Source organism: Drosophila virilis, chromosome X (assembly GCF_030788295.1).
Source record: "Drosophila virilis strain 15010-1051.87 chromosome X, Dvir_AGI_RSII-ME, whole genome shotgun sequence".
NCBI classification, from domain to species: Eukaryota; Metazoa; Arthropoda; class Insecta; order Diptera; family Drosophilidae; genus Drosophila; species Drosophila virilis.
This window is the reverse complement of record NC_091543.1, coordinates 27,178,347-27,191,885: the sequence shown is the minus strand read 5'-3', so window position 1 is coordinate 27,191,885 and position 13,539 is coordinate 27,178,347. Positions and strand designations below refer to the sequence as shown.

General features: G+C 47.9%; 5 protein-coding genes across 7 annotated transcripts in view; 3 read left to right on the top strand and 2 right to left on the bottom strand.

Annotated features, from left to right (window-relative positions):
* Window positions 1–4,460, bottom strand: part of alpha-Man-Ia (alpha-Mannosidase class I a) — a 67,541-nt gene extending 63,081 nt beyond the window's left edge. Inside the window, exons 1-2 of one of the 3 annotated variants that reach the window (XM_015171007.3) lie at window positions 4,313–4,460; window positions 2,713–3,579 (exon numbers count right to left, since the gene is read on the bottom strand). In XM_015171007.3, the coding sequence (XP_015026493.1) occupies window positions 2,713–3,294 (582 nt within the window). In that variant the 5' untranslated portion in view covers window positions 3,295–3,579; window positions 4,313–4,460. Of the gene's footprint in view, window positions 1–2,712 lie in introns of all 3 variants that reach the window. The other 2 variants (XM_002055063.4, XM_032440135.2) reach the window with 2 other exon arrangements.
* Window positions 4,461–4,841: 381 nt separating this feature from the next.
* Window positions 4,842–7,083, top strand: LOC6632127 (molybdenum cofactor sulfurase). Its single transcript, XM_032439743.2, has 5 exons — window positions 4,842–5,003; window positions 5,079–6,164; window positions 6,243–6,364; window positions 6,421–6,615; window positions 6,678–7,083. The coding sequence occupies exons 1-5, from the start codon at window positions 4,936–4,938 to the stop codon at window positions 6,746–6,748; spliced, it is 1,542 nt and encodes a 513-aa protein (XP_032295634.2). The 5' UTR covers window positions 4,842–4,935; the 3' UTR covers window positions 6,749–7,083.
* Window positions 7,084–7,282: 199 nt separating this feature from the next.
* On the top strand, window positions 7,283–7,826 carry LOC6632128 (migration and invasion enhancer 1). Its single transcript, XM_002055065.4, has 2 exons — window positions 7,283–7,491; window positions 7,565–7,826. Exons 1-2 carry the CDS (start codon window positions 7,466–7,468, stop codon window positions 7,824–7,826), a joined length of 288 nt encoding a protein of 95 aa, XP_002055101.1. The 5' UTR covers window positions 7,283–7,465.
* Window positions 7,827–7,848: 22 nt separating this feature from the next.
* cactin (cactin, spliceosome C complex subunit) lies at window positions 7,849–10,312 on the bottom strand. Its single transcript, XM_002055066.4, has one exon. It carries the CDS (start codon window positions 10,208–10,210, stop codon window positions 7,922–7,924), a length of 2,289 nt encoding a protein of 762 aa, XP_002055102.1. The 5' UTR covers window positions 10,211–10,312; the 3' UTR covers window positions 7,849–7,921.
* A 320-nt stretch (window positions 10,313–10,632) lies between these two features.
* On the top strand, window positions 10,633–13,397 carry mal (molybdenum cofactor sulfurase). Its single transcript, XM_070209331.1, has 3 exons — window positions 10,633–10,800; window positions 10,872–11,016; window positions 11,074–13,397. The coding sequence occupies exons 1-3, from the start codon at window positions 10,728–10,730 to the stop codon at window positions 13,196–13,198; spliced, it is 2,343 nt and encodes a 780-aa protein (XP_070065432.1). The 5' UTR covers window positions 10,633–10,727; the 3' UTR covers window positions 13,199–13,397.
* The last annotated feature ends 142 nt before the right edge of the window (window positions 13,398–13,539 follow it).

The window sequence follows — 13,539 nt, the reverse complement described above, 5'->3', positions numbered from 1 at the left end:
AAAACGCACTAAAATTCGTGTGTGAAGTTGTTGACTGTCAGTTTAAAGATTAAATAGAATCCTTAACATTTAGAATCCGCAGGATCTAATAGCTATTCTTGCATACGCAGAAGCTTGGCTCGTGCTTACCGAAAAATAGTTTCGCACAATGAATAAGCCAGCGTGAGAGAGAGAGAGAGAGCAAATAGCTCCAGGCTAGGTCGTTAACGGGTTCTGTTTCGCCACGTCTATTAGAAAGCGAAACCAATGAAAACTAAATGCGGAAATGGTTTGATGCACAAGTGTACATAAGAAGGCTCTCGTTGATAAGCAAAGGTAAGAACACAGGTGTCTCTTTTTTTTTTTGTTTTTGTTTTTGTCTATCGTGATCGTCGATCTTCTGAGTAAGATGATAAAGAAGAAGGAAGAAAAATGAGGAACACGAACAGAATCGCTTTTAATTAATACCTGTGAGACTATCGCAAGATTCGGTTTCTATAAGAATGCTGGGACATGTATTGTGCGAATGCTTGAGCAAAACAAACAACAAGAAAAGGTGCGTTGGGCGAGACTGACCGACTAGGCGCTACCCAGGGCCCAACCGAATCTTTGGAAATAATATAAGCTGAAAGAGTTATCAATCAACTCAGCTCAGCTCAGATCTAGGCACGATTTAAAGACATTGGCACTAGTCTATGCTACCCTATTGACTGGGCGAAGGGTATAAAAACAAAGTCCAAGTCAATGTGCCATTGTTGCCATGTTCGCGATCTTTGCGGTTGTTGTTGTTGATATTGTTGCTATTGTTTTTGTTATTGTTGTTGCTTAGATTGCTGAATCAGTTCAAAATGATTAAGAAGTTTTTTTTTTCTTACTTAATAGAGTTTAGCGCCTAGTAGAATTCTGGGTCAGTGGAATAAGCAACGAGATGAAAAAAGTGGAAATATGCCATAAACAAAAAAAAAATCATAAAAATGAGTAACAAAGTGAAAGCACATCAAAATCAAATATGTTGGCAGCTTGGCATAAAAAAAGGGCAAGAGCAAACACAATATGTCTTTAAGTTTCGGACAGCTGAGCTGTTCCCCAACAGTTGTTAAACAGTTCATTTAGGGTTTTGCTACATATTTATGTGTATAAATTCTATACATGTATATATATTCAGTTTTATCAGCAACAAAAAATGCTGTTACCGATCTACATTAATTGCAAACATGTGTAGCTACACAAGTTCGTGGTGGGTGTACCCAGAAATTCCACTGAAATATATAACATCCCCATTGGGTCTATAACATTTCATTAGCGCTATGTTGTGTTCTTGGTATCAATGCCAAATAAATCTCTCAATTGACTTCAGGCTATCAAACGTGCAAAGCATGTAAATGACGGATGGATGGATGATGGATGAGGGGAGAGGGGGAGGGTGCAGAGAAACAATCCGATTAGAATTTAATACTTATGTACTGACAAATTGGCATTTGATGCACAGACCAACTGAAGAATTGGCAAATTCCACGCACTAGCGTGGATGATGAGCGGAAATACAGTTGAACCACGTTTATCCACGATGCTCGGCACCAAGCCCATTGAACATCTCGATAAGTTTATATTGACAAAAAATGTTATTACTTTCATTTACCGTAAACAAGAACACATGTTTCTGCAACTAAAAAAAACACATATTCGAATATAAACAGATATCTAATTTTATTCCAAAAAATTTAATCCGTCTGTGTTTGAGTTGATAACTTTGTTAAACGTGATTACCTCCATTATCCAAAAGGAAAGCTTATGGATAATCGAGATAAAGTCTCGGATAATCAAGGCTCAAAAAATACTGAGATGTATCCATACATTCCATTTGCACATACAATGTATGTGCATCCTTTCCAATATAGATGTAATATTTGGACTAAATTCGTATGTTGATGAAAAACAAACACGCACCCAACGGAACCCCCTCCCCATTACAATGCTCCACAGCCAAACAACCCATGCATCAGAGCACAAAATCCACCTTACCTAACCTAACCTATAAACGCAAGCCAAAAGAGAGCATGCGAGCCAATACACACGTACGATACGCTACTTGAGAATGTATTTGTGATCGGCAACAGCAGCTTTTGTTATTGCTGTGAATGTTGTATTTATTCTGAATGCATTGTGGCTCTCGCTCTCTTTCTCTCTCTCTCTCTCTTTCTTTGCTAATATCGTCCGGTAACTTGCAAGCATTGCTGCGGCAGCAGCTCGTGTTTGTTCGAAAACCCGAAGTTGGCTGTGCAACATATCGTCGAGATTTTGAAGATGTCATCGGATTTACCGTAATGCCAGCTTGCGCAAGCAGTATACTTACTTACATATGTATGTATGCATGTTGATGTATTCGCAATGAGTTATCGGCGTCAACGGCAACGTCACAGCATCCGTCAGCGTCAGTGTCGCTGACGGCGGAAGTGCACAAACGTGCAGAGGAGGAAACATAAGACACGAGGCCGCCGCCGTCGCCGTCGCCGCCGTTGATAGAGAAGCACGGGCCAAAAATGTATTTTAATAAGCGAGAGATACAACAAATCTGCCATTAGTGCAAAAGAGAGGCCGCGCAATTTGTGCTTATCAGCGCTGATCGGACTGCGCGTGAGGGAGTGAGAGAGGGAGAGGGCCAGAGAAAGCCCCACACAAGTTGTTTGTTCGGTTATACGAAATACATATGTATGTACATATTTACTCACTCACCTCTTTGACTTTTAGACGCTTCTCCTTTATGCCGGCATCCGCATGATCTGCCGCTAGCTCTCTGCCCATGCCCATGGGTAGCTTAAGCTGTTGTTCGCCATGGAGCGGATTATTGTTGTTGTTGTTGCTGTTAAGGATTGTGTCATCGGATGCTGGCAAGGACACTCGTTGATGAGCAGCCAACTCTGGCGGTGCCTCCTGTTCGACGGGCTGTTCCTGTTGGGCAGCCGGCACCGGCGCCGGCGCCTGTGCAACCGCATCGGCTGCCGCCTGCGGCTCATCGAAAATGTCGCCCAGTTCGGCGATGATCTTCTGCTGGAGGCGCTGGCGATCGCCCATAAAGTGGGGATCCTCGTCGCGTGGCGCATGCGCGGCGAGCGGTGGGGCCGGAATAAAAATCTCGGGCCCGGCCTTCTGGAAGTGCTTGTAGACGCGCAGTACGCGCTCGCTGCCAAAGTTGTCTGGCAGCAGGAAAATGCCGCCAAAGCAGAGGAAGCACAGCGTAGCTAGCACGAGTCCAATCAGACATTTCTCGCGCGAGTGGAAGTTGGATTTGCGTCCAATTGGACCGATTCGATACATTTTCGCCTTTGGTATTGTTGTATGTAGTTGTTTGGTGTGTTTGTAGCTGCGTCCCAGCTGTTTGACCGCACTACCGTAATGCCGGCTTTAAAACACATTCACGCACATAAGCACCGAAACACACGCACACACACACACACACATACACACAATGACGCAGGCGCAGGCAGAACTTTTTAATGCTGCAGCTGCATTTTTTTTTGTTATTGTTCTCTTTTTCTCTTTTTTGTATTACTTGGCTATTTTTGGCAAATCATATGACACGTAAGCGCAGGCGGAAATTTACTAAATACAATCCAAAAAAAAAAAAAATTACTAGCAACAAAATCGAAGCGCAGCGCCGTCGCTTACAAACTGCGTCGACGGCAACGACGGCGTGGCGATTAACTATGCGAGCGACAGAGATAGAGAGAGAGAGAGCGTGCGTGCGAGCGAGCGAGGTTTGCTAGCAAAGACGCACGCAATTTATAATCAGCAACAGCAACAATATTAGCGGCTCTAGTTATTACAGAATACCGTTAACGCGAATGTACCGTACGGAGAGCGCCAAAGATGCGAAAAGTTTCCCCCAAGCGAAGGGGCGTGTGACAAATGTTACAGCTGTGCGAATATGAATGCGAATGCGAATGAGGGTGGCTGCTGCCTCTGCTGCTAAAACTGTCTGGACGTAGACTGAGGCGTACCCGCCGCTGCTAGCGCCGTCGTCGTCGCCGTCGCCGTCACCAGCGCCAGCGTTGACGTCTGCTTTGATTTTTTTTTTTATTTTTTGCAAATGACTTTTGTTGCTGTTGTTTTTGTCGCCGTAGTTATTGTTGCTGTGTCGGCAGCACTTTCTATTTGAACAACAGCACAAAAAGACAGGCACAGATTTTGTTATAACCTGGCACTTATGATTTGTTGTTTACAACAATTTAAACACATATACAAGCACACACACAGGCACACAAAGCAATTAAATAAACAACGCGTCTTTGTCTTATATTACTATTAAACTCGCACAATATTTAATTTAATATACATTAGATCACAGTCGGAATAGCAGCATAACACGAACGGGAGCGGCAGAGCGTTTAAAATGTTTCCATTCCTTTCACGAATATTTATTGTATTTTGTTTTATACTTGCATTTCGCATATTTTTGTTGTCACGGCGTTGCCAGATTTTATAATTTCTATCTGGCCATATAGACGCTGTCTAGCACTGTTTCTTGTCACGCGTTTCTCGCAACATGCATTCGGCAGCCTCTTAAGTTAGTGACGTCACCAAGCGCTCTCACATGCTCACAGTTTCTTAGCCCAACTTAAAAACTTTTAAATTTTGAATACCAATCTTTATAAAAAGTAACATAATTAATTATGTTCAAATTAATAAAGAGTTTTGGACACTTTTCCATGAACAGACACTTTACTTCATGCCTGGTTTCATAACGGATGATATTAACAGTTAGTTTTAACAAAAAGTCTGAATACAACCTTCATTTCGGCCGATTCAACCATTTGACTCGAATGTTAACGCGCTATGCCGATTTTCGTAAACTGCTTATCGATAGCTCATATATCGATTTAGAAAATGTAGATTTCTGTTTTTGTTTTGCTTTGGGCTGACATTTCGTAAAGTTTGTCAATCCCCCAGGCTGCGATCATGGAAAAGTGGCTAAGTGAAACCTTATCCAAGTGCCTGGACTGTGTGGTCACGGATCAAATGATGTCGTGAGTTAGCCTAGATGTTATCCGAGTGCATTTCTGTTGTAAATTTATATCAAATCTGTCCGTTCTCATATTCAGCACCATTTTGGCGATCAGAGATGACCAAGAGTTCGACAACTACTTCGGCAATCTGCTCAGCGAGGACATCGAGGAGCATCGCCTGTTTCTACACAACTGCCGCCGCATGCTGCTCAGCGGCAAGCAACCACGCAGCAATGTCAAAAACAAGTCACCCGTTACCACAAACGCGGCGCCCGTCCAACGGGCCGGTGGCGGAGTGGCCAAGAAGCAGGGTAAATTTGTGAGCATGTATGCCGGCGATGGTAAACTCATGGGCGACACCATTCTGCTGAAGGGGCGACGCAGCTGCGACTGTCAGGCGGCGGAGCACACGCTTATCAACAATTGCCTGGGCTGCGGGCGCATTGTGTGCGAACAGGAGGGCAGCGGGCCGTGCCTCTACTGCGGTGAGCCGGTCTATACCAACGAGGAGGAACAGCAGATGGCGAAGGCCGCGGCGACCACGCGGGCCAATACCAAGGGCCAGGCCAAGGCGCTGAAGAAGCAGCAGCCGACTGCAGCGGCTGGCAAGTGCAATAAGGAAGCCTCGCTGCAGCAGGCGCTGGCACAGCGCGATCGTCTGCTGGAGTACGACCGGAATAGCGAGAAGCGCACGACAGTCATCGATGATGAGCTGGACTACTTCCAGGAGAACTCCGTTTGGTTAACCGATGCCGAGCGCGAGAAGTACGAACAGCTGAAGAGCGAGATGCACGAAATGAAGCACGGCAGCCGGCTGAAGCGCAAGATCAAGGTGGACTTTGCTGGACGGGAACTGCCCGACGAATCGCTGGTCAGCAAGGAGTACGAGCAGCAGGTGCTGCGCCAGCTGGCTGCTGTTAGCAAGGCTGCAGCCATAGACCAGGGCAGCTCGCTAACCGGTCAATCCGCGCTTGCGCTGGCGCCCAATCTGGGTGTGGCCAAGCCGCCCGTATTCAAGGCGAGCAAGGAGCAGAAAGCTTGGCCCGCACAACCTGCCAATGACGGGCTTGAGCGCATCTACAATCGGGTCCAGGATAAGGAGCTGCTCGAAATGCAGGACATGCGCCAGTGCCTGTCCATGCACCAGCCCTGGGCATCTCTCCTGGTGGCAGGCATTAAAAAGTATGCACTTCGGCCGATCACGTAAAATGTGTTCAAAGCTTTTAACAATGTTTTGTTATCCCTATTCCTTTTATCCAGGCACGAAGGCCGCGTATGGTACAGCGAGCATCGCGGTCGCCTGTGGATTGCCTCCACCGCCAAGGAGCCGCACGCCGATGACATCGCCCAAATGGAGCAGTTTTATCGTGTGCTCTACAATGGTGAGTTCGTCAAGCAGGCAGAGATCAAAATAATTGATTACGTTTGCCATTTTCAGATGATAATCTTAAGTTCCCATCGCACTATCCCACAAGCAGTCTGTTGGGCTGTGTGAATGTGGAGAGCTGTTTGCCCCAGGAGGAATACCGTGATCTCTATCCCCAGGGCGAATCCGACAGTCCCTATGTGTTTGTGTGCAGCAAACCGGAACAGTTGCCACTGCTGCTGCCAGTGCAGGGCGAGCACAAGATCTGTAAGTATTCCACACAGGATAACGCTAACAAAGCTAACAACTAAACCTCTACCGCTTTCCAGATGAGTTGCCGCTTAAGACGCACAACGCCGCCTGCAAAACAATGCTGCGTGCACGCGCCGTCAAAGGTTGAGCTTCCATTCAGAAAATTCAGAAATTAACTACATGAAATCCTGTTAACATTTTACATTCTAAGGAAACTCTTATGTAAAAACGTTTTTTGCATTTAAATTTTAACGTTTCAAAAATCGCATTGCCGTTATTATCGCTCGGGTTGGGTTCAAATATCGATAACATTTTGTATTCAAGGTATTCCCGATGAAATTTGTGAATTGAATTTTTGTTGTCATTTATAAAAATCATTTTGTTTAAAAGCAATGTTTTTTAACAAATATTAGGTAAATATGTTTCGTAAATATTTTCATATAATTATTATGTGTAATAATTGATTAAAATGCTTCAAAGACATTTCTTGACATATGACAGTTTATCAAATATATTTTTGCCGTAGTAAATTTTATGATATGATTTCTTGCAAAGATAAACATATCGAACGCTCGAATTTTAGAGCTTGCGATGCGTTTTCAATCAAAATACTTATTTTGGAAATTAAAAAAAAATAAAATCAAAATTCTTATGGCAAAATAATAGTTTTTAAAATATCAAATTTTATACAAATGACAATTTGAAGTGCTTTTCAGGAAAAAAAAAAAACTCCTTTGTCATTCAAGTAAACCCGTTATATTGCGAAATTCACAGTTCACAGTTAATTTTATAGAAATAATCAGCTGGCGGAATACCCATAATATTTAGTTTGTTGTGCTTCACATATGTTTGGTGCATTTATGCAATGGTCAATGTGGACGTAGAATACTGGTTAGCTCAGGATCAGATGCCTTATATGGCCTGTGTGGGTGTAGTTAATCCATGATTTTCCACATTTTCACAGCGGAGCCTGTAACTTTTCGCTGCAGTGCCAGCTGCTGCGGCAGTTTCTGGTGGATGCGGCGCCGGGCGTGCAGGTGTCCTGCCGTCAGGGACGACGCGGCTCCTTTGAGGTGAGCATAGACGATCAGCTGGTGCACTCCAAGCTGGCCAGCTTGGCCTTTCCGCAGCATCAGAGCGTGCTCGACCAGGTGCAGCGGGCGGAGCGCGGCGAGCCGCTCGAATCAGTGCAGGCGGCGCCCATCAAGGATTGTACTGTCATGTAGCTCGGATGGAATGCGGAGCATATGAATTTTGAAGAGACAAATATATTTTATTATAAAAATGAAAAACAGCTTAAGGACAACACAATAAAGCGCATTTAGCGCCTATAGCGATAGCGCTTGAAGTGGAACCACAGCTGAAAGATGTTGTTGTGGAACTGGCAACGGAAACCGCGCTTGTAGCTGAACTCCCACTCGCGGTTGACGATCTTGAAGGCGATGTCTTCGTAGGGTGGACCCGTGTGGAAGCGGAGCACCGCAAAGTCGGCATTGTCCGCACAGGGCGTGAGAAAGTATTGCGGCGTCTGCGATTTGTCCATGAGATCCGGATAGAATATGTTAAACTTGTAGCCCTGCACAATCTTTGGCGGCGGATTGTCCATGTCGTAATGCGTCTGATTGTATTTGTTCCACTCAAAGCCCGTGTGCACGCGATTAAAGTAGCGCGGCTTGCGTGGCCGATACTTATCGGTGGCCAGCTGAGGCACTGCATCCAGTGTGGTCTCCACACTGAACTCAGCCTCGTCGCCCTGCATGCCCTTGCGCGCCTCGCCGCGCATTCGCAGCTCTTGCGGCGTCAGCATTGCCAGGTCAACGCGTTCCGGATGCACGAACAGCAAACGCTGGCGCTGCACGCGCCGCTCATCATCGCTGTCCGCGTACAGGCCGCCATCGATGTTGTCCTCATCGGCGGCGGTCAGACGGCGACCGCTGAACTCTTCCTCGCGTATATAGGTGGGACTATAGTTGAGCTGTTTGTAAATTTGGCACGAGTTCTCCAGCTCCCTTAGCGGGCTATCAAAGTTGTGCTCGTCGGCCTCTGATGTCTCCTGTTGCTGGCCAGCCTCTTCCTCGTGCTGCTCCTGCTCTTCTTGGTCCGACTCTTGCTTTATGGACAGCGAGGCTGATGGTGAGACGATCTCAACGACATTTGGTGGATCGTTGTCACGCTTCAAAAGCTGCAGCTTCTCGCGCAGCAGTGCCTGGTGGCAATCACGCAGACGAGCACGTGCCATGTGCGCCTTCAGCTGCGAGAGTAGGCTCTCCCAGTAGCTAATGTCAACGCCATCGGCACGACCGCTTATTTTGGCCTCGATGCGGGCGCGCATCTCCTCCAGCTGTTTGGCGTTCTTGCCGCGAAAGATGTCCGCCACATCCTTGACAACGCTCTGGTGTATGCCATCGCGACGCTGGTTCAGCGAATTCGCCTCGCTCTGCTGAATCTTGTGCTGCTTCTGTAGCTCATCCTGCACAATGGTGACCATATCGTTCCAGAAGTCCATGTGCTTGCCCTGCTCCAGCTCCTCGTACACCTTGATGTCAACCAGCAGATCCTCCAGCTCATCTATGTTCAGGCCGTGCAGCAGCATGTATGGCTCGTGCATTTGCATCTCCAGGGCATCCTCCAGTTCAGCCTCTGTGTTGGTAGCGGATACGTACTGGGCAAGCAGATCGATTGGTTTGGCGCGTCCGTCGCGTATGCGAATCTCGCTGCGCAGACGCGCCTGTTCCAGGTGGAACTGATCCTCATGACGCTGCCACTCGCGGAATTGAACCGCTTCCTTGGCACGCTGCTGTTGCATGGCGTCGTCCTCGCGCGATTGCCGCTCCAATTCGCGCTCTTGACGCAGCTTTTTGACCTTTTCCAGTTCGCGACGATTCTCCAGTTGCTTCTGCAGCGACAGCACTTCGACCGTCTTGCTGGATAGATTGGACAGACCCTCGACCTCGAGTTTCTTGCCCCAGTGGAAGGTGGAGGTCAGATTGGAGTCGCCGAATGGATTGTCCTCGTTGGAATACGTTTGGTATTCGTTGTCCCAGCCCATGCGCTGGCGTCTCCGTTGCTCTTTGGCCTGCTTTTCGCGCAGGCGACGTGCACGCTTCTCCTCGGGCGTTTCCTTGGCCTTTAGCTCCTCCTTTAAACGCTGGCGTTCCTGCTGCTCCCGCAAGCGGCGCTCTTCCAGCGTTTGCAGCAGCTTTATTGAATTCATTTCGGGACTGCGTTTACCTGCTGCCCTTTCGCCTGCAACGCGATCTCGCTGCTTGGGCGCTGATGCGGACGACGAAGCTGATGTGGACGTGGATGAGCTTGATGATGAGGATGACTGTGTCCGATGCTCTTTGCGTCGTGGCTGCTTCTGCTCTTTGTGCCGCCTACTGCTTCTATCGCGACTTCTGCTGCGGTGCTCTCTCCGCTTGTGGTGATTCCTATCTCGTTCTTGTTCCCGCTCCTTCTCCCGGCCACGTTCGAGCCCACTTGTGGATCTGTCCCGATGCTTGTCGTGGCTACGTTTGTGCTTGTGCTTAGAACTGTGAGTCCGTGAGCTTTTTCTGTCCTTGCTACGACTGCGAGTGCGACTGCGACGTCGCGATTTTTCCTTGGGCATATTTAGGTATCAAAATTTTAAACGTTTGCAATAAACTACAAAAAAAAAGCAATACTAATTGTGTTTAGATTGCGGTGGTCTTTGTGATGGCAAGATGGCAAGAGAGCAGCAGCTGCTTCTTATCGATACTATCGATTACACTATGCAAGCACGATTAAGCGGCAAAAACTATATTGATATTCAAAATATGTACGAAGCTAATATCGTGACGCTATAAATTAACGCAAATTAAAAACAAATGGGAGCCTGTTTATGAGCAACCTTTACCCTCAGTAATATAAAAATGATGCCCGCACATTTACACTATTCATGCTTGCAGCTGTTTGTAATGCTACATAGTGATGACCTCTAATGTACATACATGTGGCAACGTTTTAATGTATCGATCTGTAATATATCGATATGTATATGTGATATCGGAGGCGTGTGACATCTGATTTTGATAAATAATTACCGGTTGTTTTTCAAGTTGTGGACGGCCATAAATACCGCTGAAGCTATTAACCAATGCGCAATAATGAGCGAATACACGGCGGAGTTCAGTGCTGCAGAGCAGGCGCTGATCGATAAAGAGTTTTCCAGACTTGCGGGTAAGTGGTGAAATAGGAACCAATGCAACTGATAAGAATCTAATTGAGATCAACGTCATGCACTCAACCAGATAGCACCTACCTCGACCATGCGGGCACAACCCTCTATGCCGAAAGCCAAGTGTCAGCTGCAGCCCAACAGCTGCAACGCGATGTTATCTGCAATCCGCACACCTGCCGCGCCACCGGCGACTACGTGGATCAAGTGCGCTACAGGTAAGGCTATTGATGAGTGCATACTATTTATTAACCTAATGTTGATGTATGATGCAGAATCTTGGAGTTTTTCAATACGAGCGCAGACGACTATCACGTAGTTTTCACGGCAAATGCAACGGCTGCACTGCGTCTGGTGGCCGAACATTTTGACTTTGGCAAAGATGGAAATTTTCACTACTGCCAGGAGAATCATACCTCGGTGCTGGGCATGCGTCAGCTGGTAAAGGCCAAGCGCATCTATGCACTAAACAAAGATAGCATTGTGCTTAACGATGTGGAAGGGCCAGTAGCTCCAGCTGCAGCGACTGGAGCAGCACATGGCAACTCGCTGGTCGTGTTCTCGGCTCAGTGCAATTTCAGTGGCTACAAGCTGCCGCTGACTGTCATCGAAAAGATACAGAGTCGTGGCATGCAGCAGCTGGGCAAGTGCATCTGGACAGAGCCGGCTGGAGAACGCGTGAATAACACGAACAACAACAATTATTATGTGTGCCTGGATGCCGCCTCCTTTGCCGCAAGCAGCCCGCTTGACTTGCAGCGCTATCGGCCGGACTTTGTGTGCCTTAGCTTCTACAAGATCTTTGGCTATCCGACGGGCGTGGGCGCCCTGTTGGTAAGTAAGCGCGGCGCGGATGTGCTGCGCAAACGTTTCTATGGCGGCGGCACCATCAACTACGCTTATCCACACACCATGGAGCATCAGTTGCGCAGCACATTTCATGAACGTTTCGAAGATGGAACGCTACCCTTTCTGTCCATTGTGGAGCTGCTGCAGGGCTTTCGTACGCTGGAACGCCTGGTGCCCGGCCGCAGTATGGAACGCATTTCAAGGCATGTGCATGGCTTGGCGCGCTACTGTGAGCAGCAGCTGAAGCAGCTGCAGCATCCCAACGGCGCACCGCTCGTCACGCTCTATAATCATGCCGGCTATGGTGATCTCGCCAAGCAAGGCGGCATTGTGGCCTTCAACGTGCGCACCGATGCTGGCGATTATGTGGGCTTCGGTGAGGTGGCCTGCGTGGCTGCACTGCATCGCATACTGTTGCGCACGGGCTGCTTCTGCAACTTGGGCGCCTGCCAGCACTTTTTGCAATTGAATGATGATACAATGGATGCCATTTATAAGCGCGCCGGCCGCATCTGCGGCGATTACTATGATTTGCTGGATGGACAGCCGACGGGTGCGGTACGCGTCTCCTTTGGCTACATGACACGTGCCCAAGATGTTGAGCGCTTGCTGCAGATGCTACGCGCCAGCTATATACACAGCAAGCCGCAGCAGCGATTCAGCTTCATTGAACAACAGGCGGAGCTGCTACCCAAGGTGCTGCAGCAGCGGGCACAGCGTTTGCGGCCACGCTTGCTGCAGTTGGCCATCTATCCGGTCAAGTCATGTGCCGCGTTCAAGATCGAGCGGGACGCCGTTTGTTGGCCCTTAACTCATCAGGGACTGCAGTACGATCGCGAGTGGATGATTGTGGACATTAATGGCATGGCGCTAACCCAAAAACGCTGCACGGATCTCTGCCTGGTACAGCCACGCGTCGTTCGGGATCAACTGGAGCTGCACTTCTGTGGCGCGAATTCCGAGTCCTTTTGCTCCGTGCCCCTCTCGCTGAGCGTTCAGGCCGCCAACTCGGCACGCTGTCGCAGCAAGGTCTGCCGTCAGCCCATTGAGGGTTACGATTGTGGTGATGAGGTGGCCACTTGGCTAAGCCAGCAGCTCGGCCTGGAGGGGCTTCGGCTGCTGCGACAATCGGCACAGCGCAGCGCACCGGGCTCGCAGCAGCAGCAGCTCAGTTTGGTCAACCAAGCTCAGTTTCTGCTCGTCAATCGCGCCTCGGTGCGTTCGCTGCAGTTCGAGGAGGCGCTGGACGAGACAGTCGATCGATTCCGTGCCAACATTGTCATTGACACGGGCATGCCCTTCGAAGAGCTGGCGTATGCGCAGCTGCGCATTGGCGATGTCCTCTTCCAGGTGGATGGTCCCTGTCAGCGCTGTGACATGATCTGCATCAATCAGCGCACCGGCGAGCGTTCTCCCGAGACGCTCACGACCATTGCCCGCATGCAGAGCGGCAAGATGAGGTTCGGCATCTACATCTCGCGTGTACCCAGTGAATCGGACGATAAACAGAAGCAGCAATTGGCCTGTGGAGATGCCATTGATGTTAGTTAGTCATTTGAATTTGTTAAATATTTGAAATATGCATCATATACAGGCATTCCAAAAGATATGTTTAAGTACAAAGTAATTGTATACCGTCTGTTAGCTTGCCAGCATTATATACTGAAGTGTGGATATTTTATCGGTAGCAAATGTATGTTGTTTACATTTGGATTGTTTACTGTGAAATATATTTGAATTTTTCATGAAATCTGTCTGGTGTTATTCGAGTCTTACTATAAATAATCGCAACAAGTCGGATCGCCGTGATTCGAAAAAAACTTGGGTAATACAAGCCATTTCTCTGTCGCACACTGTTTATTTCTCTTTCTTTGAAAAGTTTGTTTGCTTTC